At 44.9% G+C, this 26133-nt stretch overlaps 1 protein-coding gene across 1 annotated transcript in view; it reads left to right on the top strand.

Moving 5' to 3' along the window:
* ZFPM2 (zinc finger protein, FOG family member 2) overlaps positions 1-26133 on the top strand; it is a 644283-nt gene that overhangs the window by 382284 nt on the left and 235866 nt on the right. Inside the window, exon 5 of the mRNA XM_075352963.1 lies at positions 25619-25730. Within this exon, the coding sequence (XP_075209078.1) occupies positions 25619-25730 (112 nt within the window). The remainder of the gene's footprint in view (positions 1-25618; positions 25731-26133) is intronic.

Below are 26133 nucleotides of genomic sequence, written 5' to 3'. Positions count from 1 at the left end.
CTTGGTCTTGAACATGGACTTTAATAAAAATCCTTGCACGAGTTCGTAGTTTGTGTGCTGTTTGTATGTTAATAAAGTTTGTTGAAAGGCTGCAGTGCAGCCAATCAACAAGCTTTTTTTGCATGCGGAAGCTGCTTGTACACTGCTGTGAACAATAAAGAAAATAAAATTATATCGGCTCCCGCTTATTTTTGATAACCAGTGCAGGTAAAACAGACAACTGGGGGCTGCAACCCGAAGCTTTTCCTTGGTTGGTTATCAAAAATAGAGGAGATTCCATGCTGTTTTTTTCAATGATGTAAATAAATAATTGAAAAAATCAACTTGGGATTCCCCCTATTTTTGATTACCTGCCAAGGTAAAGCAGACAGCTGCGGGTTGATATGATTAGGCTTGGAAGGTCCATGGTTATTTGGCTCTTCCCACCCTAAAATAGCAGTCCACAGCTGCCCCGGAAGTGGTGCATCCATTAGATGCGCCAATTCTGACACTGTGCCAGACTCTTTGCGATTGCCCATGTGTGGTGGTAATTGGCACAATACTTTTGGGGTAGATGTCACCTGTGAATTAAAAGCTGGCATCTAGCCCAGAGGTTAGTAATGGATAGGCATCTATTAGACATCACCATTACTAATCCGGTAAGTATAAAACACACATAGCGAAAAAAAATTTATTTGAATAACGACTCCCCAACATGCCCTCGTTCATCATTTTATTGACTAAAATAAATTCCTCAACATTCTGACATAATCCAGTTTGGGAATAAACACTCCCCCACACTTCCTCATTCACCAATACGTTAATTAAAAGGAAACCCTGGATGTTTCAACTTACCCAATGGAGTAATGTCCCATGACATCCCTCAAATCCTATGGAGCTTCATTCTGAGAACTTTCTCCATAGGAGGTCACTACCGGTCAGCGGCAGCCCATAATTTCTTATGCTTGTCTGCCGCTGACTGGCAGTGACCTATGGAGAACGTTCTCAGAACAAAGCTCCATAGGAATCGATAGGCATTGTGGGACATTTATCCATTGGGTTATGTTGTAACTTCCAGAATTTTTTTTTTTAATTAATACATTAGTGAATAAGGGAGTGTGAAGGAGTGTTTATTCAAATGAACTTTTTTTCTGTATGTGTGGCTTTTTTAACTCTACTTATCTAGTTAGTAATGAGGGAGTCTGATAGACGCCTCTCTATTACTAACCCCTGGGCTTGAAGCTAACTGTCAGTTCACAGTGGACAACAGCTACATTATAGTTTCATAGTTTCATAGTTTTTTAAGGTTGAAGGGAGACTCTAAGTCTATCTAGTTCAACCTGTAGCCTAACATGTTGATCCAGAGGAAGGCAAAAAAACCCCAATGTGTCTAATAAACTCCAATGGGGAAAAAAATTCCTTCCTGACTCCACATCCGGCAATCAGACTAGTTCCCTGGATCAACACCCTGTCATAAAATCTAATATACATAACTGGTAATATTATATTTTTCAAGAAATGCGTTCAGGCTCTGCTTAAATTTTTACTAGTGAATCCCTCATTACAACATCATACGGCAGAGAGCTCCATAGTCTCACTGCTCGTACAGTAAAGAATCCTCATCTGTGATTATGATTAAACATTCTTTCCTCAAGACTTAGCGGATGCCCCCGTGTTCCAGTCGCAGGCCTAGGTGTAAAGAGATCTTTGGAAAGGTCTCTGTACTGTCCCCTCATATATTTATACATTGTGATTAGATCCCCCTAAGCCTTTGTTTTTCCTAACTAACCCCAAGTTTAATAACCTGTCTTGGTATTGCAGCCCCCCCCCATTCCTCTAATAATCTAGGTCGCTCTTCTATCTACCTGTAAGATTATGCTATTTATAACATTCTATACTTTTGCTAACAAGAAATGCATCCATTCCTCTCTTAAATTCATTCAGTGAGTTGGCCATCACCACTTCCTCAGGAAGAGAGTTCCAGAGCCTCACTGCTCTTACCGTGAAGAACCCTCTTCTATGCTGATGTAGGAATTTTCTTTCCTCCAATCGAAAAGAATGCCCCCTTGTTCTTGTCATAGTCCTTGGTACAAACAGATCATGGGAGAGATCTCTATATGGCCCTCTGATATATTTGTACATATTTATTAGGTCTCCCCTAAGTCTTCTCTTTTCTAGAGTAAATAGACCTAATTTTGATAACCTTTCCGTGTATTGTAATGCACCCATTCCATTTATTATTTTAGTAGCCCGCCTCTGAACCCTTTCAAGTTCAGTAATGTCTTTCTTCAGGACCAGGGCAATCGGGAAGAGTCAGGTAAAGCTCCAGAATTGGCATCTAATGTGATGCGCCACTTCTGGGACTGCTCCAGGCTGCTATTTTTAGGCTGGGAAGGACCCAATAATCATTGCTCTTCCCAGCCTGATCATACCATCCCCCAGCTGTCTGGTTTCCCCTGGCTGGTTATAAAAAAAAATAGGGGGGACTCCATGCCATTTTTTTAAAATTATTTGTTTAAATTATTTAAAAAAAAACGACATGGGATCCCCTCTATTATTGATAACCAGCCAAGGAAGAGCTGGAAAACCAGGTGGATGAGACTGGGACCAATTTTTGATACGCAGATGTGATTGAACTCTAACATCTGCACCAAATCTGCAGGGAGAATGAGACTTCATTGACTTTGCTGGCATCAAGAAACCCTTAAGGTTTTGTGACAACTCTGCACTTAAAACTGCATAAAAAAAGCAACAAAAACGCAGCGTGTGCACACAGCTTAATAAAAACGCAGCGTGTGCACACAGCCTATAAAAACGCAGTGTGTGCACACAGCCTAGTAAAAACGCAGCGTGTGCACACAGCCTAAGAAAAACGCATTGTGTGCACACAGCCTAAGAAAAACGCAGCGTGTTCACACAGCCTAACATAAAACGCATTGTGTGCACACAGCCTAATAAAAACGCATTGTGTGCACACAGCCTAATAAAAAGACAGGGAGTGCACCCAATTTAATAAAAATGCAGCATGTGAACGCAGCCTAATAAAAACGCATTGTGTGCACACAGCCTAATAAAAACGCAGCATGTGCACACAGCCTAATGAAAAGACAGTGAGTGCACCCAACCTAATAAAAACACAGCGAGTGCACCCAACCTAATAAAAACGCAGCATGTGCACACAGCCTAACATACAACGCAGCATGTGCACACAGCCTAATAAAAACGCATTGTGTGCACACAGCCTAATAAAAACGCAGCACGTGCACACAGCCTAATAAAAACACAGCGAGTGCACCCAACCTAATAAAAACACAGCGAGTGCACCCAACCTAATAAAAATGCAGCATGTGCACGCAGCCTAATAAAAACGCAGCATGTGCACGCAGCCTAATAAAAATGCAGCATGTGCACGCAGCCTAATAAAAAGACAGCGAGTGCACCCAGCCTAATAAAAACACAGCGAGTGCACCCAACCTAAAAAAATGCAGCATGTGCACACAGCCTAATAAAAACGCAGCCTGCACACAGCCTAATAAAACGCAGCATGTGCACACAGCCTATTAAAAATGCAGCATGTGCAAACAGTCTAATAAAAATGCAGCATGTGCACACAGCCTATTAAAAATGCAGCATGTGCAAACAGTCTAATAAAAATGCAGCATGTGCAAACAGTCTAATAAAAATGCAGCATGTGCAAACAGCCTATTAAAAACACAGTGTGTCCATACCTCCCAGTAAAAACACAGCGTGTGCACACAGCCTGTTTAAAAACGCAGCGTGTGCACACAGCCTGTTAAAAACGCAGCGTGTGCACACAGCCTAATAAAAATGCAGGGTGTGCACGCAGCCTAAAAGAACGCACTTTGCATTCAATTCTGCAGCGTGTGAGTCACTGCGTGTGTGTCTCAGAACGCAGCCGAAAAAGCTGCGTTCTGAGACACATTCGGCAGAACGCAAAGTGCGGACATACCTGGTGAGAATTCATGCATTCTGGATGCTTTCTCTGCCATAGACAGAGTGGGTAAAGCATCCAGAACGCACATTTTTCACAGAACGCACCCACTCGGCTCTGCAGAATCCCCATAGACTTGCAGCAGAGCCGAGTGGGACCGCACTGTCACTGTCATGGCTGGCTACGGACAGTGCCGCGCAATCAGAATGAACTCAGATGAACTTCACCCGACTTCATTGTGATTGCGCGGCTCTGTGTGTGTGACGCGGCTTGATTTGCGGTCACACGTGAAGGACTCACCTGTGATCGCAAATCCCCTGAGTGACTGCAGTGAGCTGTGCTTTCACTCAGGTTACTCGCGGCCACAGCTGCAGTCCTCCACCAGAGAGCGGTGGCCGCGAGTAACCTCAGTGACAGCACAGCTGATTGCGCGACTCACTTCAGTTGCTGCATGGAGCTCACAGGAGCGGCGGTGTTCTACTGCGGCTCTCTGTCAGCTTCCAATGTAGCAGAGCATTACAAATAAATGATTTTTTGGATGTGTGTGTTTATTTACTTTAACTTACAGGTTCATCATGGAAGATATCTCGGGGTGACGCCTGTCATGATTAACCTAGGACTTAGTGGCAGCTATGGGCTGCTGCCATTAACTCCTTATTACTCCGTTTGCCACCGCACCAGGGCAATTCGGGATGAACCGGTAAAGTCCCGGGACTGTCGCATCTAATGCATGCGGCAATTCCGGGCCGCTGCTGGCTGATATCGTTAGGCTGGGGGGCTCCCCATAATGTGGAGCTTCCCATCCTGAGAATACCAGCCTTCATCCATGTGGCTTTACCCCGGCTGGTATCCAAATGGGGGGGGACCGCACGTCGTTTTTTTATCTATTTATTTATTTTTTTTTACTGCTCGATATAGACACGCCCACCGGCAGCTGTGATTGGTTGCAGTGAGACAGCTGTCACTCAGCATGGGGGCGTGTCTGACTGCAACCAATCATAGGCGCCGGTGGGCGGGGAAAGCAGGGAATACGTGATGGATTAATGAGCGGCTGGTATTTTCAAAAGAGAAGAAGCCACCACAGTGTGAACGCCGTGCAGCGCCGCGCCGGTGATTGTGGATCGGTGAGTATGAGAGAGGGGGTGAGAGGGAGAGACCGACATGGACAGAGAGAGAGATAGAGACATAGAGAGAGAAAGACCGACCGACAGACAGAGAGAGAAAGACAAAAGAACTGCCTTTGTTATGCTTAAAAAAACATGTGGATCGCAATAATAATGCAATGCAATCGCAGTGCTTCACATTTTGGCAGCGATTTTCTACAACTTATTGATTTCAATGGGTGTAGAACGCAGCCAAAATGGCAAAAACAATTGACATGCTGCTTCTTTGAACGCATGGTTTTTGCCACAAAATATGCAAATTAAACGCAGCGTTTAGAAAAGCAAAGTGCAGTCTGAAAATCACCATTTTCCATTGACTTTGCTGGAAAATCAAAACGTATGCATTTTGGCATGAAAAAGGTGCTTCTCAAAACGTACCTAAAAAGCAGCTGAAACGCAGGTGGAAACGCAAAGTGTGTTCTTAGCCTTAAACTCAGTTTATTAAAAAGTTCTAGAAGTTTTCCTAATTTGTGGATTTGGTTATATTTGTAAAAATACGTTAAATATATTAACATTGTATCCTCATGTTAGTAAAGAATGTGTAATAACAAAATATAATATGTGACTTTTACAATTAGTGCAATTATCTGTTCCTCGGTAATGTGTTGATGGCCTCTGATGCCGGTCGTGGGGGTCCACTTTATTAGAAGGCGGCGTAACATAAATGTCGTATTTTCTCCGAGCCGGTGTTATTATGATCGGTTTTGATCTCGGCATAATGTTAGAAATCACACTGAATATTTTATATGCAATATCTAATGTCAGAGCTCGGTGGGTAGAAAAAAAACCAAAAACAGTATTAGTAATTGGCCGATGTAATTATAGTCACATTTTATGTTGTTTTTCCGTTCACAATGGGAAGAACAGATTTCGCTTTTTAGAAGCAAGTCACATTTGATTTGTCTCCGAATTGTGAAATTTGCTCTTGAAAACTCGCTGAGTTGCATCAGAATCATTATTATTTTGTCTCTGCCAATGACCGAAATAAGGTTTTATGATAAACCCTGTATTTTCCTGCCTTTCTCCGCAGCTCAGCCACACTTGCTGTAAACAGTATTCTTGCCCCATATGTTTGTTCATTGCAGCCAAGAATTATGCGGTGATAGAAGATTACATAGGGATTATTTATTGGCTTCCTGCTATATTAGCCTTAAAGCAGAACGATCTTCAAAGACTGAACCTTCAGAATAATATTCTGACAATTAGGTATTTCCATGTATTACTGAAAAATGCCGCAGCTCCATGACCAGGGAAGGATTTTTTTTTCTGTGGCTGCAAATCATTTACAGCTGAAATGTGATACATCTAATCAAGATTAACCTTGCGCTGTGAATTTATGGAGGTGTTCTCGTCTTATCAGGCTGAAAAGTATGAAGACAGGTCACAAAATATTATAAAATTTGACTACCGAATCAGTCCATGTTTTTGGCCATAGGGGCAGTATTATAGCGCATACGTAGTGATGGCATCATTCAATGGGGATCTAAAAGTGATTTCCATTCATGACCCATTGTTACTTAATATTCCCCACTTCTCTTAAAGGGAATTTGTCAACAGGTTTTTCCTACCTCATCTAAGAGCAGCATGATGTAAGCAAAGAGATCCTGAGTCCAACGATGTATCACTTAAATTACTGGCTGCAGCCGTTTTGACACAATCAGAATTTCAAGATTTAGCCATGTAGCAGAGCTAAGAAAGCTGCCCACACCAGGCTCTCTACAGAGATTGTACATTTACAGTGAGCACATAGTGTATACATAGTGATGGTTACAACGTTTTTTTCAGGGCATCATTCAATGAGGGTGTAAAAGTTAGTCCCACTTTGTGACACATTGTTGCTTAATTTTTTTCACTTCTCTTAAAGGGAATCTGTCATCAGGTTTTTCCAAGTATTTGAGAGAAGTATAATATAGGCAAAAATACCCTGAATCCAATGATGTATCCCTTAGATTACTGGCTGCAGTCAATCTAACACAATCAGAATTTTTAGAATTCTTTCTGTCCCCGCCCACACCAGGTTCTCTATAGAGATTGTACATTTGCAGTAAGGTGTCAATCAGAGGAAGGGGCATGTCAGACTGCAGCTTAAACAAGTCCTGCTGCTTAAACAAATATAGCAATTAAACACCTGATCAAACTGTGACAAGACAGGCTTCCGTGAATTCTCTGTGTTAACCCTTGCAGCCTGCAGTCTTCAGCTTACATAGCAACAACCTGCTGACAGATTCCCTTTAAGTTTTGTATTGGCAAAAAAAGGGTAAAAAATGGACACAGATGGCTGCAGACTGAACGATTCTTCATCCCATGATTTGGTCGGCAGGCATCTGAGACGCCTCTCCCATACACAGGGGCGCGTGCTCAGCTTAACGCTTTTGTGATCTCTGGGAGATATCTGCAGTCAGACATCTCCGAAACAACAAACGGAACATCAGTCCAAACTCGGACATGTCGGTTCCTTATCTCCCCCAGCAATCAATTGTCCGGGGACCCATACACATTCAGTTGTTGAGCGAACTCATCAATATCAGTATGATCGGTCAACATTAGTCAAATGTGTATGAGGAGCTTAATAAATAAAATAGGGTTGTCAAGGATCAGAAAAACATGTATTTCATGTTTGAGGTATTGCAGTTTTTCAGTTTACTAAAGTTGTGCTGTAATACCATTCCCGACCTGCAGTGAGGGATGGTCATCAGCATTAGGCTATATGCACACATTGCAGATTTAGTGCACCAATCTGTGTCTTCTGGCAGAAACAAAAGGAGCATTTGAGTTGTGCGTTTTTGCTACGTTTTCGGTGCGGTTTTTTTCATTTGTTTTTCATGCATTTTGGCTGGAAAAACGCTGGCAAAAACATGGAAAAAATTGACATGCCGCAGTTTATTTTCTGCACCAAATCAGCAAGGAAAAAATAAGCAACATGAGCACAAAACTTCAGAGTTTTCATGGTCATTTAAACTCAGCGTTTGGTGAGACCGCATCACAGCGCTTCATTCCCTGATGAAGATTAAAAATCATCTTTTTCGAAACGTACGTTGGGCTTGCTGAGGTCGTGACTCTGAGACCAGCTGGAGGCTTCCTTTGCACTGCATTGCCTACTCCACTCCATATCATTGTACTGTGGGTATGACATCCTTTACTATCTGGACTTTGGCTACATATGACCATGGATCACACACAATGAGAGAGACATTCACTTTAAATGATTGAGTTATATGGTTAATTTCTGCGGTCTGTTCTATCCATATATGGTTAGATATTATGTCCAATGGATTATATGTTATTAGATTGTGGAGTGGATACAGTGTCCGGTGTGATCTCTCAGTTTTTAATTGTGTGTCGTTTTTTTCAAAAAATGAAAATGTGTCGCTATACCTAAATAAATTTTGTATTACCGATTTTTGCACTTTATAAACTTGCTGTTTTGTCGCTCTTCAAAATATCCGTAGTTTAGCCTATAAGACATATGACAAAGCAGCCGTCTCATTGTTACAAAAGTGAACTCTAGAAACCTGTGGCTACATACAGCTTGTATTCCTTTATTTTCATGGCCATGCATCTCTCTGATGTGGACCATAAACATGGTGTGAACAGGTCCCCAGTTTACTAAAAGGGGTAAAGACTAAAAGTATAAATCCAAAATGGTGTAGTGAACATTACAGGTATCGCTCATATCAGTGTCACAACGATCCTACCTGTAACCAAAAGACTTTTTGTATCTGATCCTCAACAGGAGCAGAAGAGAGAATTGTCCTGACTGTGACTCGCTGCCACTTCTAAAGCAGCCAAGTGTCATTTATTTCCAACTTGCCTGAAACCTCGCCTGAAGGGACTTCCACCCTGAGGAACAAATCAGTGTCTCTGTGTCAAATATAAGCAGCTGCTAACAGTTAATAACATATTCCCCACATTATTTATAGAGGAGCAGCTCGGTGCTCGGTGTAGAGCAGATGTAATGGAAACCTTTCTCACTGTAGAAGAAATCCGATGATCGGACTCCCAACCGTAAGCAACCGAAACAGTGCAGGAGAAGCTTAACAGGTTGGAATAGAATGATACAATAGATTCTTCAAAAATTCGAATCCGGCAGATTCACTCAAATTTGATCGGGAAATCAATTTGCATCAAATTTATTCAATGAGAATCAAATGTGACTCATTATGTTCTGAGGTCACTCCAGACCCAACTGCACAATCAACGTAGGGATTAATATAAAATTGTATTCACTTCCTCCAGATCGAACCCTCATTTCCACTCAGCTCCCTCTGATCCTCAGACACGCCCGCATCGGGGCCGTGGGGTGACTCGTTACCTGGCGGCAGTTCTAGCTCTGAGGCGCCGCGGTGGCATGGCCTGATTCCGTGACCCCGGTGGTGTCAATCAAAAGGGACAGGGGATGAGTGGATAATGGGGATGGTAGTTCGTGATCCCAACTGTGGTATGTGGCAAGCGGGGTGCCACCGCTGCAGGATGGGGGCCTCTGGGGCAGATGGCAACGCAGCTTATTTGGAATAGCTCTCCACAGGTAGAGCTGGGCCCCAGGGTGGATGGTGGTGGTAGTAGTCTATGATGGCGGGCGCAGGCGAATAACAGAGTGACACAGGGGTGTAGTCTCAACGTTTTTACTCACTGTAGCCAGTTACACACATGGTCCACCTTTGGAGTGCCGGGATTCACCGTGATGGGCTCCAGCCGATCCCGGGTAGTTCGCAGGTCAAGTCCGGTGCACCTTTCTAAAGTGTACCCTTTCTTGGCCGACTCCTGCGTTTGCTTCTCCCTCTTGCGTTGCGCCTTTGCTCACTGGACCCTGTATCAGTGCCTGTGAACCTTGTGGGGTGGCGTGAAGCTCTATCCCTTTGGTCCTTGAGGGTCACCTTCCAATGAATTTGTGTGTGGTGGTAGCTTTGGTGCGTGCAGACACCTCAGCCGCTGGTTTTGCTAGCGAAGCCCATAGGTTATACTCTCCTAGCCTAGGGACCAGTCCCCATATTGCAGCCAAGTCCTTCCACCGGTAGATTATATGTGGAACAAGGCCACGAGAGGTTAACTCCTGTGGTCTCTAGGACCCCTTCTGCCCGTGTCCGGGCTGAGAAGTAATTGCTCCAGGCCGCGGGTCTTCGCTCCTCCACTGCTCTTCTTTCTCTCCTCCACACTCTACACACTGTGTTCCCACTTGTACTATTGTGTTCCCACTCCTAAGACTCCACACATCCAGCCTGGATTTGGGTGTAGTCACACCCTTGCCATGTCTGATGAGGTGTTTCTGAGCCTGGGTGTCATGCTTTGTGTGAACCGGTGTTGACCTCCTCCTTCCCCGAGATGAAATACCACACCTCTGTGGCAAATGAAGCCTCAGGAGCGCCACACCTCCAGTCCTAGCTGCCTCTGGTCTTCCTAAATCTTATCAGCTGTCTACAGCCCCTCTGGTTCTGACTAAGATTGTGACATGCAAGGTCATGGCGTCATGAGCTTTAGTCTGCACCAGCGGCACTAAAGACTATTGTGAAGATGAATGAGGACCAAAAGGTACCTAGAGAGGATCAGAGGTACCTAGAAGAGGATCAGAGGTGCCTAGAAGAGGATCAGAGGTACCTAGAAGAGGATCAGAGGTACCTAGAAGAGGATCAGAGGTGCCTAGAAGAGGATCAGAGGTACCTAGAAGAGGATCGGAGGTGCCTAGAAGAGGACCAGAGCTAGCTAGAAAAGGATTGAATGTAGCTAGAAGAGGATCGGAGGTACCTAGAAGATGATTGGAGGTACCTAGAAGAGGATATGAGGTACCTAGTAGAGGATCGGACGTACCTAAAAGAGAATCAGAGATACCTAGAAGAGGACCAAAGGGCCACGTGGGAAGCTACGCGGAGGTATGGGTCAGGGCTACGTTGAAGTAAATATATTAATATTATCATTATTTTAACCTTTTCTGGGGATTCTAGAATCCGGACACCTTTTTCTGTATTTTTTTTTAAGATTGAATAGGAAAAAAAACTTTAAGCAAATTGGATTTTCCTCAAAATCATCCTCTCACCTCTACATATATTTTTGTCAAAAAAGATTCAGCATTACATCCATTTACTTTATGTTACTGTAGGCCCAGGAGTCCTGTGGGTGAAATTATCAGGAATTCATAGCTATTCTGTATGTAAATTTATACAGGTGGGCTGACTATGAATGAATAGGACCGCCCACTGGACTCATAAGATTAGAAATATAAGGAATAATGGAAAAAAAATTACTGCATAGTCTCCCACAAACCCATAGCTCAGAATTCTCAGCTCGCTCTACACTATAAGATGCTAAGTACTGATCGGCACTTGTCTGTGTTCACAACATGTCTAGGAAGAATCAACATAACTGTAGTGAAGATTTTATATTCTGGTTGTATCTACGTTACTGAAGATCAGTGTTACGTGTCTAGTTATGTTTATGGACAAGTCTTTTTGAGGATTTTGAGCAAAATTACTGCACCATATTGAAGAATTTGGAGCTAAAAGAGTGACTTAAAAATAAATGATGAATTGGAGCCTATTTGTTTTAGACATTTTCTGCCCTTTGGTTGACAATGGGATGTGACCTTGTGTAACGCCTGCCTGGATCAACAGACTCAGGTGGGATGAAATGGACAGACTAGAGGGAAGCTACTCACCAAGCAGGACCCCCAGAACTCTGAAACCCTTTAACCCCAATACAGGGATTTGGAATTACACAGGGCCCTGGAGATCACTACCTGTGTAAGGCTGCAGTCCGATGAGAGTAGTCGTCAGGCAGGGTCAAACCAGGAATAGCAGAACAAAGATAGAATCGGCAGACAAGGATGTAATCAGAAAACGTAGCAGAGGTCAAATCCGGATCGGGCAGCAAGGTACGAAAACAGCAGGCAGAAGGGTAGTCAGAAAACACGCAGAAGTCAGCACACAGGAATCACAAAACAGAATAGGGCGGACCAGGAGCCAGGAAATCAGAACTATCTCTAGCAGAGGTCAGCAGACCGGAGGGGAACTAAGAAGGGTGTGGTGTGTTCCCATTGGCTGTAGCTGAACGCTGGCAACTTCAGCTGGAAGACACACGCCACCCACAGTCAGCCAGTGGTACTGCAGATCCCATGATAACCCAGCCCAGTGGATGATCGGAGCCTGCACCCACCGGTGCCTCTGGCATCGACTCCTCTCCCATCACCAGCACCATCCATGGCAGGAACAAGGCGTCACCTGGCGATCGGAGCAGAAGTCGCTAGAGCAGACTCCGGTGGCAATGTAACACCTTGTTGACAAAGGATGTGTCTTATCATAAAGTAAGACATGGCTTAACACAACACAATTAGAGAGGAACTGACCCATGGAAGTTTGGTTTGGTGGGTGCAACCGGACTTTTGATAAAGTTCAGTTTCAGACTTAACCTGAACCCGAATGGAAGTCACTAATTGGGCAATTAGGAGTCACCACCCACATGGAGCCAGCCATAAAAAGATCACATCTGTTGGCGGGTGGACGGGTTTTTCAATTTTTTTGGAGGTGTTAATTCACACTACATCCTATCATGCTGTTTTTACCCCCAGTGGGAGCCATTGATACACAGCAAGCGGCTTGCATTGGACTGAGCAACAAGTGTACCCGAGCACAGCGATGCTCACGTGAGTGGTCATACGTGAAGCAGCCGATCTCCAAATCCAAACTATGTTTTTTAGTAAAGTCTGTCTTTTGTCCGAACATGCAATCTCAGGTTTGCTCGTCTCTAAACACAATCTATCATATTTCTGGCACTAACTAAACAAACTAAAAAATAAAAATTTAGGGAATGTGCACACTGAGTCCTTTTGCTGAGTTTTTGGAGCTGAAGTGCCCACGTTTTTGAGGAGTTTTGAGATTTTGATGAGGACTTGGGGAGTTTCTGCTCAGTTCCTGCTCAAAAAACAGTTGTGTGTGAACATACCCTTATACTAGACAGACTTAAAGTTTATCACACAGCATTAAAAACTATGACAATTCTGATGTATCTTAAGACAGTCTAACAATTAGAAAGTATTAAAGGGAACCTGTCAGCAGATTTGGTGATTATAAGCTGTGGCCACCACCAGTGGGCCCTTATATACAGTATTCTAACATGCTGTATATAAGAGCCCAGGCCGCTGTGTAGACTGTAAAAAACACTTTATAATACTCACCTAAATGGTCGCTGTGGTGGAGTTGGGTCATATGGGCCTCTTCATTCTCCGGGTGCGGCGCCTCCTCTTTCGGCTATCTTCGTCCTCCCTCTGAAGCCCGTGTGCATGGTACGTCCTAAGGCTAGCGCCACACATCCGTGCCTCCGGTACGTGTTTGTCATTTTTTACACGTACCGGCGGCACGGAGACACGTACAGCATATGGTAGCAGGCACACACACGTAAAACCACACGGAACGTGTGTCCGTGTGCGTTTGTACGTGTGTGCGTTTTTCAAAGCGCTGACATGTCCGTTTTTTCGCCGGCAGCATGGGTGTCACACGGCCCGCACCCATACCACACGAGTGTAGTGTGGATGCGGTCCCGTGTGACACGCGCCGGAGAAAACACACGTGTCAGTGAAAAATAAAAAAAACATTAACTCACCTTCTCCTGCCCTCCTGTCTCCGCCGCTGCTGCCTCTTGCTGCCGACCGCCGCTCATTAATCTCATAGAATATTCACTTCACTGCCTGGCAGCAGCAGCAGCAGCGGGGAGACGGGAGGGCTGGAGACCGAGGATCAGCACCACGGACAGCAGCGCGGACATCAGGAAGGACCAGGTGAGTATAATAATTACCGGTTCTACGTGTGCTATCTTAGATAGCACACGTAGAACACACGTGTCCCGCACGTACCAGAGACACGTACTTACCTGCACGCAACACGCAGGGGAAATACGTGTCTCTCGGCACGTGCGTGATTTTCACGTGAGTGTGGCAGAAGCCTAAGTCATACACACTTGCCGGTTCCGCGCAGGCGCACTACAATACTTTGATCTGCCCTACTCAGGGCAGATCAAAGTGCGCCTGCGCAGGACCTCAATGCTGGCTAGTGTGGATGACGTAGACGCGTCATGCACCCCTGCTACAGAAAAAGGACGACAAAGATGACCGAAAGAGTAGGAGCCGGCACTGGAGAACGGAGACGCCCCTATGACCCAACTGGACCTCAGCGACCGGTTTAGGTAAGTATTATAAAGTGATTTTTACGTTCTACACAGCGGCCTGGTCTCTTAAATACAGCATTCTAACATGCTGTATATAAGAGCCCACTGGTGTTGGCCGCAACTTATAGTCACCAAATCTGGTGACAGGTTCCCTTTAATATGTCTGCAAATGAAAGGAAATGCCATGATTAAGAGATGAGGAACAGGAGGAGCAGCTTAGTGTTGAGTCCCCTTTGATGCCAGAGATACTGGGTATGTCGCTGCCTCTCTGGGTGGCCATATATCTTGTGCCAATGACAGGATTGATTTCCATCTTGTAATATCAAGATACCATTTTCTTAAAAAAAATCCAGTCCTAAACTCTAAATACAACCGATAAATAATAATTAGTCCAAACAAAATAAACCCTACGCTCATTTTATACACTTAAGAAAAAAATTCGATATTTTTTTCCCAATCTTCAAATAAGACGTGTCCCTGAATGTGTTTGTCGGCTGCTGTTGACCTCCAACTGTCGTGTTTACAGGGATGAGTGAGTTGGTCCTTTTAATGCTCAATATTACAGAACAGCCGGCAATCTGCTCTGTACGGATAAAATCACAAATCTTCCGGAAAACTCAGAGAAATGTGTTCTCTTATCCTTATTTTTTTGTAATTTAAAATAGAGTTCAGAAAGGCATGCTGAAGTTACTTTCATGGTCACTATTGAACGTTCTCAAAAATTAAGGTGCTGCGCGCACAATGAGGTTCCGGTGGACAACTACCTCGAATAGACTTGTACACAGCTGCCAAGTGAAAAATGAATGGGAAGCTCTTCAACATCTACCAACATAGTACAGGTGTGAGGACTCATTATTGTATATACACAGTAGCACAATTATCACTGTCGATTACAGGTTAAAGGGGTTGTCTAGAATTTAGTGAAGTAGTGCAGATGTGCGAGCTAATTAATTAATGGTGCTACTATTTAAAGTAGTGTCACGATCGTGATCATAGCAAAGGTGTCATTCAAATATGTCAGAACAAACGGGCTATTAAGTGAAAGGTTATGGTTCGGTGAATTGGCATGAAAGATTAGGCTAGTTACACACATCTGGCTTTTTGCCGGTTTGCCGGGTTTGGCGCACGCCAGTACAGTGTCTACAGTACAGTGGCAGCGCTGCAACTTCCGGGTCACATGCTTGGGTCACATGACAGCATGTGACCGGCGCTTGTTGTGCTGCTACTGTACTGTATACACTACTGGTGTGCGCCGAATCCGGCAAAACGGCGAAAAGCCAGAAGTGTGAAACTGGCCCTAGAGTGAGATCTCTTTCATCTAGATCATGGGCTTCAAACTAAAATGTGGTTCGAGGCCGTTTAAAAACATCATGCTATTGTGTGGGCTGCATTGTTACATTCAGTCTGGGGCTACATGGCACAATAGAGGTGGTGCAGTAGTAAATGACGTTACATTGCAATGCCTAGTGTATTGCAACCCCACAGCCTCCTAAACAAAATATGATAGCCCCACAGCTCCCCTTCATACAGTATGATGGCCTCATAGGTCCCTTATATATAGTGTATTGGCCCCAGCAGTCCATTATATAGTATGATGGCCCACAAGTTCTCAATGGGATTAGGATCTGGGGAGTTTCCAGGCCATGGACCCAAAATCTCTATGTTTTGTTCCATGAGCCATTTAGTGATCCCCTTTGCTTTATGGCAAGGTGCTCCATCATGCTGGAAAAGGCATTGTTGGGCGCCAAACTGCTCTTGGACAGTTGGGAGAAGTTGCTCTTGGAGGACATTCTGGTACCATTCTTTATTCATGGCTGTGTTTTTAGGCAAGACTGTGAGTGAGCCGATTCCCTTGGCTGAGAAGCAACCCCACACATGAATCGTTTCAGGATGCTTAACAGTTGGCATGAGACAAGACTGCTGGTAGCGCTCACCTCTTCTTCTCCTAATAAGCTGTTTTCCAGATGTCCCAAACAATCGAAAAGGGGATTCATCTGAGAAAATGACTTTACCCCAGTCCTCAGCAGTCCACTCCCTGTACCTTTTGCAAAATATCAGTCGGTCCCTGATATTTTTTCTGGAGAGAAGTGGCTTCTTTGCTGCCCTCCTTGAAACCAGGCCTTGCTCAAGCAGTCTCTGCCTCACAGTGCATGCAGAAGCACTCACACCAGCCTGCTGCCATTGCTGAGCTAGCTCGGCACTGTTGGTAGTCCAATCCCACAGCTGAAACAGTTTTAAGATACGGTCCTGGCGTTTGCTGGTCCTTCTTGGGCGCCCTGGAGCCTTTTTGGCAACAATGGAAGCTCTCTCCTTGAAGTTCTTGATGATGCGATAGATTGTTGACTGAGGTGCAATCTTTGTAGCTGCGATACTTTTTCCTGTTAGGCCATTTTTGTGCAGAGCAATGATGGCTGCACGTGTTTCTTTAGAGATAACCATGGTTAACTGAAGAGAAACAATGATACCAAGCACCAGCCTCCTTTTAAAGTGTCCAGTGGTGTCATTCTTACTTAATCATGACTGATTGATCGCCAGCCCTGTCCTCATCAACACCCACACCTGTGTTAATGGAACAATCACTAAAACAATGTTAGCTGCTCCTTTTAAGGCAGGAATGCAATGATGTTGAAATGTGTTTTGGGGGTTAAAGTTCATTTTATTTGCCAATATTGACTCTGCAAGTAATTGCTGTTAAGCTGATTGCTCTTTATGACATTCTGGAGTATATGCAAATTGCCATTAGAAAAACTTAAGCAGTAGACTTTGTAAAAATTAATATTTGTAGCATTCTCAAAACTTTTGGCCATGACTGTATATACATTATGAAGGCAACACAGCTCCCTTACATACAGTTTAATGGCTACACAGTTCACTTACACACAGTATGATAGCATCACAGATCCCGTACGTTTAGTATTATGGCCCTGCAGCTCCTTTTCATACAGTATGATAGCCCCACAGCTCAATTGCATACAGTATGATGGCCCCACAGAACCCCTACATACAGTATGATGGCTCTACGGCTCCCTTACATACAGTATGATGGCCCCACAGTCCCCTACATACAAGTTAACTGTACAATGTGTAAGTAGGTTGCATCCGTCTACAACATCAGCACACACCGTCTAAGTGGAGTTGTAAAGAATTTTACGAAGGCTTCAAATATATTGACTCCACCTTTACTTCCTTACGAAAGCTGTAAGTTGAAAGGGGGTGTATGGCAACTTATTAAATGTTTGAACACCAGAGGTTGGAGAGGTTGGCTATGAAGCAGATCAGACACAACGGGTGCCGTATATCACTGTCATTGCTGTCTTTGCTTACTTTTCGTGTAACGCTGTGATGTCATGGCTGCTAACATATTGTTACAGGAAACATCCACTTTGTGTTTCCTTCCTCTACATTCTTTATCCTCATTATACCGATAGAATAGGAGCATGGACATGATTTACAAGGCGTTCAGTCTTCCTCAAGGCTGCAGTATCATAAAATCCTCCGGGATCTTGAGCATCAGATACTTGAGTGGTTAATAGATAATATTAGTGTGTTCCTATAATGCAGATAAAGGGTAATATTAATAGTTTGTTTATATCTGTAAGTTCTGCAATAAATATAATATAATCAGCTATATATTTATCACTAATGCTGTATTTTGGGGTTGTAGAAGAGATCCCTGGTTTAGAAATCTGATCATTCCAAGACCCATGGGAGATTATAAGGTGACTCTCTCCGGAGCAGCTGTCCTGTTCTACATTACACAGACAATTCGCAGATTGGTATGGGCGCTGTGTAATGCTGTTTTTTGTGGTAAATCTTCAAGAAATTTCTCAAGTTCCCTATTGACTTGCATTAAGTATATTATACATGACAAATACTAGAATTGTACTAGGTATTCGGTACAATTAACCCCAACCCAAATACTTTGTATTTGCACATCACTAGACACAGAGTTTTTAGATCTGGCAATGCAACAGAGCCCAGAAAGGTAACCCCGCCCACACCAGGCTCCCTATGTACAAAGTCTAAAGCCAGTGAGGTGCAATGATAATCCCAGGTGATAAAACCTTCACTATAAGTAAACAACAGCAGTGTAATAATTGACACATCTTTGAACTGTGTGTCAGCCTCTATCTCTTAGGGTACCGCCACACTTTAGCGACGCTCCAGCGATCCCACCAGCGATCTGACCTGGTCAGGATCGCTGGTGCGTCACTACATGGTCGCTGGTGAGCTGTCAATCAGGCACATCTCACCAGCGACCAGTGACCAGCCCCCAGCCAGCAGCGACGCGTGGAAGCGACGCTGCACTTGGTAACTAAGGTAAATATCGGGTAACCAAGGGCTTGGTTACCCGATATTTACCTTTGTTACCAGCGCACACCGCTTAGCGCTGGCTCCCTGCACTCCTAGCCACAGTACACATCAGGTTAATAAGCAAACCGCTGTGCTTATTTACCCGATGTGTAGTCCAGCTACGTGTGCAGGGAGCCGGCACTGGCAGCCTGAGAGCGGCGGTGCTAGTAACTAATGTAAATATCGGGTAACCAAGAAAGGGCTTCCCTTGGTTACCCGATATTTACCTTGGTTATAGCTTACCGCAGGCTGCCAGAAGCCAGCTCCTGCTCCCTGCACATTCAGATCGTTGCTCTCGCTGTCACACACAGCGATGTATGCTTCACAGCGGGAGAGCAACGTCAAAAAAATGAACCAGCACTGTGTGTAACGATCAGCGATCTCACAGCAGGGGCCAAATCGCTGCTCAGTGTCACACACAGCGAGATCGCTAATGAGGTCACTGTTGCGTCACCAAAACCGTGACTCAGCAGCGATCTCGATAGTGATCTCGCTATGTGTGAAGCACCCCTTACTTTCTTTAGATTACATAGCAAAAACCTGCCGACAGATTCTCTTTAAATTGAGCATATATAAGCAGGGTTTTTTGATTAGTTAATTACCAATGGACCCTTCTATCAAGTAGGAATTTCCATAATGAACCCTTATAAGCCTCCTATACAGATATAGTCATTATAGTCACTAATGATGAGCGGGCACTACCATGCTCGGGTGCTCGGTACTCGAACTAGTAATGAGCGAGCACTACCATGCTCAGGTGCTTGGTACTTGTAACTAGTGATGAGCGAGCACTAACATACTCAGGTGCTCAGCACTTGTAACTAGTGATGAGCGTACACTACTGTGACGCCCTGGCCTATCAGGTCGTCACAAGGGTGCCGTGCAATCTGTCCTTCTGCATGGTACCCGCTCCTCCTTGGTTACGGGTCCTGTCACTTTGGGTTGCTACCAACAGGTGGACAGAAATCCTTAGGAACACTCTGCACCACACCCACCAAACACCCATTGGGCAGCTTGAGGGGAATAGGGCCACCCAGATGGAGGGCTGGTAGAAGGAGGGCAGAAGTGTCAGTGCAGTTGTAGAGTTGTAGAGAAGGAGTTGGAGGAGAGAGACAGCGGTGACAGTCCAGGTCACGCTGTGGAGCTGGGCTCCTGTACCCGTCCCAGGTGCCAGAAGTTGGCCTAGCCAGAAGGAGCTGGAAACCCGAGAGAGACCAGTTGCCTTGTGCTACAACTGGGCAGGGACCAGGGCAAGACGGGGTACCCCGGGACACCACTCCCCTGCCCACGGAGGGGTTAACAACTAAAGCTGCCACACACCAGCATCCCCAGGCTCCCCAAACTGGCAGCAGTGGTCCCTCACGTTACCACACACCGTGGGTGGTGTCACGAACATTATCCCAAAACCACAAACCTTCCCCCCTTTATTTCCGAGGGTGCCGCGCGATGCCACCTCGGATCCGGAGACCCCTCGAGCCACTATGGATCCGGGTCCGAGCAGTCCATCTGCTGTCGCGGGGGCGGCACACTACCATGCTCAGGTGCTTGGTACTCGTAACTAGTGATGAGCGAGCACTACCATGCTCAGGTGCTCAGTATTTGTAACTAGTGATGAGCGGGCACTACCATGCTCGGGAGCTCGGTTCTCGTAACTAGTGATGAGTGAGCACTACCATGCTCAGGTGCTCAGTACTTGTAAGTAGTGATGAGCGGGCACTACCGTGCTTGGGTGCTCGGTACTCGTAACTAGTGATGAGCGAACACTACCATGCTTGGGTGCTTGGCACTCGTAATTAGTGATGAGTGAGCACTACCATGCTCAGGTGCTCAGTACTTGTAGCTTGTGATGAGCGAGCACTACCATGCTCGGGTGCTCAGTACTCGGAACTGGTGATGAGCGGGCACTAGCATGCTCGGCTACTGAGGTACTCGTAACTAGTGATGAGCGGGCACTACCATGCTCAGGTGCTCCGTACTCGGAACTGGTGATGAGCGGGCACTACCATTCTCGGGGGCCCGGTACTCATAACCAGTAGTTCAACTTGTATACTGAGTATAATAGAAGTCAACATTCATTGTTTGCTAATGTGGCGCCCCGGACTAGCCAGGTCGTCACAGGTAACACACAAACACCCCCACCCCCACTAGACAGTAACATTAGCCAAACACAAAACCCTTGTTGCCTCCCTCCAGGATCTGATGTCCACACGAGGTGGGGCGGAGCCAAGCAGCTGGCCCCACCCACCGAGGAGTTCACAGGCCTGGAGGCGGGAAAAGTGACAGTTGAGTTCAGGAGTTCAGTGGAGGAGGTTGAAGTGAAGAGTGTCTCGGTTTGGGGTCCAGGCACTGACAACAAGGTTGGCAGACGGTGGTGGCCGTCGGCAGGAGTGGTGAATCGACGCGGAACCGTAGGATCGGGGTCGGGCGTTGGCCTGCCGGTACCGACCGGGGAGCGAAGTGAAGCCAGCACACACAGGCAGGGTCATTGGACCCCGACTAGGCTTGGAGTCGCCGTCAACAGTCAAATCCGAGTGTGACAGGAACCCCAGGGGTTTCCTAACAGCCAAAGACCAGATAGAAGGCAACCGCCCACACCGTGAGGGTATATAGCAACCGCCTAAGGCTAGAGACCCAAGGGCCAGCGCCTGCGGGCAAACGGGCTCCTCCGGCATCCATACACCAGGGAACGGACTACCGTTGGGGATCCACCGTAGTCAAACAAGTACACAAAGGTGCAGGGAAAGACAGCCGCCATCACCTGTCCGGGGAGAGACACTGCAGCCGGCTGCGGGATCCGTCCATCCAGCCGTTTGGTTTACCGAGGACTTTGTGCATCTCTTACTGAGTGAGTACACCCGTGCCATCCGGCACCGCGCCGCGCTGTCCCTGCAACCCTGCACCTCACCAACCCTGCCTCCCCGTCACACCACCGGGCCCCGGGACCACCGACCCCTACCCACGGAGGGGGAAAACAACATCCCAGCTGCTCCATACCATCGCTCCCGGGATCCCCATCACCAGCAGCGGTGGTGCCTACCTTCACCACAACGCGTGGGTGGCGTCATGGACTAAATCCCCCAAACCAACCTCCCCTTTCACTCACGGGCGAGGAGTGCCGCTCGAGTCCCCGGATCCGGCCCACCGCTCGAGCCACCGAGAAGCCGCAGCAGCGCCGGACCCGAGCGTTAGCGAGCACAGCGGCGGCGTCCTCCCCGCCCGCGACACTTACAGTGGATAATAGTCTCTTCCGGTCATGTGATAGATGCACAGGTGTATGGCTCACTGTACTTTATGCTGAGCCATACATCTGTTGTCTATCACTTGATCGGGACAAGATATTTAACTATTGAAAGTAATAAATACAGGCTATTATTAAAAAGAAGCCAGCAGAAATATTGAAATAACTAATATTATTTTAAATTGAATAAATGTTTAATATTTAATAATAATAATAATAATAATAATAATAATAATAATAATTCTAAAGGAACGACTCATTTCTTCTCCCCACCTCTAGTCTGCTGCTAGGTATATGCTACCAGCTTGTACTAAATGTAAAATAATTATGGCATTTATTTTCACAAATATTATTTTTATTATATATATATATTTTTCTAAATGCCGATTTTTAATTGAAACTTGATACGCTTTGATATTCATGATTATTTTAGACTGATACAGTGTAACCTGCATCTTTCGAGAATTACAAGCAACGTTTTTTTTTTATGGTACAGTATTTTAATGTGTTTTTTTTTTCTATAAGAATGATTTATGCACAGCGCCTATAAGGCTGCCTTTGATGACAACACTACTGTGATAATCTTTATACAATCCAAATATTCAAATTGGTCCGTGACCCACTGTGATGGAAATAAGTATGAGATCACGCTCTCTCCATTGGCCGCTATATAATGCAAACAGAGCTCGGGATTCTGGGGCTTTTATGGTGGAAAAAAATAGCACAGCGTACAAGCTGCGATCTGTTTTATTCTGAAGACAATAAGATTAACTGATTCAGTAGAAAGTGTTGTAAAAAAAAGAAGAAAAAAAAACAAGCCGGCAAAAATTCTCCAACTATTAAACATGCTTGGAAGTCAGGAGCCACATTACACCCCTCTCCATGTAAAGTGAACAGTCTGGAATTTGTTATGTTAACCCCTAAGCCGCCCAATTTTAAAGGCTAGACCCTCCTGCCTATAATTGAATCCGGTCCTCATCATTACCCTTCTTTTTATTGTGTTATGGAAATGAAAGTGTTAACTGAAAATTCAAATTTAAATTTAAATTTAAAGACTTGTTAATGTTATCTCTCTTGATTGCCAATGTATGTAAAGCGCTGTGGAATTAATAGCGCTATATAAGTGAATATATATTATTATATTATTATATAATATATTATTGATACAAATATTTACCCAAGTGCAGTATTTGAATTCCTTATCTAATAACAGCTGGTGTATACTTGGAAATTTTCTATTAGGCTATGTTCACACGTTGCATTTTTGCTGCGTTTTTTGCATGGTTTTATGCAAGTAAATACAAATCAAAAGCTGCTTTTTCAGTACCAGCAAAAGCTATGAGATCCCACACTCACACACTTGTTTTGTTTTTTTTCCTGACTGAAATGGAAAACTGCTGCTTTTTTGAAAGAAGCAGTGTCGGTTCTTTCAGCGTTTTTTTTGCTGCTTTTTTCACAATTGAAAGCAATGTCTGATCGACAGCACGCACCCTGCCCAATCAGCTGTTCTCAGTCCTGTTGCCATCAGTAGGCGGCCTGAAATGCTTAATTTTGGAACTGCTCCATCTTCTGATAGTTTCCACGGCCAGGACACTGGACATCCAAGTCCCATTCAAATCAATAGGAGGATGTGCAGTACTGGCCACAACCACTATCAGAAGATGAAGCAGCTCCAGAACTGAGTATTTCCAGCCACCTGTGACTGCCGCCGGCAACGAGAACAATGGAGGTGCCGGGTGTCAGACCCCGGCCAATAAGACATTGATGACATTCCTAAGGATAGGCCATCAAGTGGTGACCAACCTCTTGAAACTCTTAGCCTGGTGGGTGCATAACTGGTAGTCAGTGTATCTGATTGTGAGCGAATGAGTGAGTACACCTGGGCTCGAGTGTGGTCCCCTCAGTGATCCAGGGATCGAGGGAGGTGTGAAGCTGGCAGTTAGAGCAGCAGCTGCGCAGAGTACCATTAAACTGAGTGCTCATTCAGAGTCGCGTGCAAACAGCACAATAACTAATGCTCCAGAACTGATAATTTATGGGGAGGGGGACATATTTCCTAATACAGACATGTCAGGAGTTACCTCTTCAAGCCCCTAAGAACCCACACGACACTACTTACTACTTTCTGAAGTTTGAGAAACATCTCGAGTCCCATACCACTGTTGGCAAATAGTTGTCAATTAGCCAAACTTTAATGAACAGGCCATGGAGGGGAAAGCAGGTATCTGGCCTTTCAGTCCCATGGAGCGAAAGCAGATGTCTGGCCTTTCAGTCCCATGGAGGGGGAAGTAGACGTCTGGCCTTTCAGTCCCATGGAGGAGGAAGCAGACATCTGGCCTTTCAGTCCCATGGAGGGGGAAGCAGACGTCTGGCCTTTCAGTCCCATGGAGGGGGATGGAGACGTCTGGCTTTTCAGTCCCATGGAGGGGGATGCAGACGTCTGGCCTTTCAGTCCCATGGAGGGGGAAGCAGACATCTGGTCTTTCAGTCCCATGGAGGGGGAAGTAGACATCTGGTCTTTCAGTCCCATGGGGGGGTAAGCAGTCGCCTGACCTTTCAGTCCCATGGGGGGGAAGCAGACGTCTGGCCTTTCAGTCCCATTGAGGGGGAAGCAGATGTCTGGCCTTTCAGTCCCATTGAGGGGGAAGCAGACGTCTGGCCTTTCAGTCCCATTGAGGGGGAAGCAGACATCTGGCCTTTCAGTCCCATGGAGGGGGAAGCAGACATCTGGCTTTTCAGTCCCATGGAGGGGGAAGCAGACGTCTGGCCTTTCAGTCCTAGGCAATATAATTGGTGAAGCATTTAGATCTTCTTGATGTGGATGCTCTTTTCAATGACCGTCACTGCTATGTCATTTTAACAAAAGATGGAAATTTCATTCTTAATGTGGGTATTTATATTTTTTCTCAACATTTTTAAAACATTGTCACATGTGGACAGAAGGAAACCAACCGGACAATCTCCCCTATAAAGAAGTTTTGTAAACCCAATCTCGTAGTATCACAAGGTCACACATTCAGCTCCAGATCAATCTTGCATTGAATTTTCTGCAGTTTTTCCCCCTTTTTATGATTATATCATCTTTTAATAACAGGTTATATATATATAAAAAAAAATCCTCAATGAGAAAAAATATGGAACAAGCGCTTCAATTTTTTTTTTTTATACCTCAAAGGACAAGAGGTGTCATGCTTTGCTTCCCCTGCTTTGAAATGTATTCACCCTGTGTCTTTTATAGTCTCGAGACTACATATTGAAACATTAACAATATTATTATTTCGGCAGCAGTAAAACTGTACATCATCAGGCAGCAGAAGATAGAGAAGGGAAAATTACATTATTCATTCAGAATAATTTCCTACGAGAAAATAAATGTAAGAGCGGATAAGGGGTTTGAAATGGATACTGATTCTCTGAATTCTTTCCTGTCTGTTTCAGGAAATAGTGAGATCTTGTTGATAGCAAAGTACAATGTACCTAAAGTTCACTTGCAAACATGGTTTTTCTACTCTGAAAGTCATCTGCATTTTCCTTTATAATTCCAAAACCACTGGAGATCCGCGTAATCTGTGAGATCTGATCCAGTATCGTTTGGAAAATATCCTTGATAATAACTGAGCTATTCAGATCGGTGGAGAGGCAGGAACGCTTTTATCCCTTCTTATTGTTTGAGGAGATGACGCGGAGAATGTAGAACGTCTTGAGTTGGTAAAATATGAATCTTAATAATATTCTCTATTTTTGATTATTTCTGCTAATTGCGGCTTATCTTTTCCTTCTCGGCAGAAGACAAAGGCTCCCGTTCCTCTGGTGCTGACTGATGGTCCCAAATGGTTGTTGGATGTGACCTGGCAAGGGGTTGAGGATAGCAAGAACAACTGTATCGTGTACTACAAAGGTAAAAATGGTTGTGATATTATGTTAATATTGATGATGATTTTGGGATTCCTGATAATGCTATGAACTAGAGGTTACAGAGATGTAGTCTCAAAAGGCTCATTCGTCCGATTTTGGAACACGATGACCAGACTGGATGCGGCTCTCCTGACCCAAGCTCAATCTGGAGATCAATCTGTGCTCAGATCTATTGACATAGACGTCTGTTCTGTTTCCACTTAAAGGGAACCTGTCACACCTTTTTCGGCCTATTAGTTATTATTATTATTTATTATTATAGCACCATCAATTCCATGGCGCTTTACATGCGAAAGGGGTGTACATAATAGGGACAAGTACAATAATCATAAACAATACAAGGCACAGACAGGTACAGGAGGAGAGAGGTCCTTGCCCACAAGGGC

The sequence above is a fragment of the Anomaloglossus baeobatrachus genome, chromosome 6, assembly GCF_048569485.1.
Source record: "Anomaloglossus baeobatrachus isolate aAnoBae1 chromosome 6, aAnoBae1.hap1, whole genome shotgun sequence".
Lineage (NCBI taxonomy): Eukaryota > Metazoa > Chordata > Amphibia > Anura > Aromobatidae > Anomaloglossus > Anomaloglossus baeobatrachus.
This window is presented reverse-complemented; position numbering and strand designations above follow the sequence as displayed.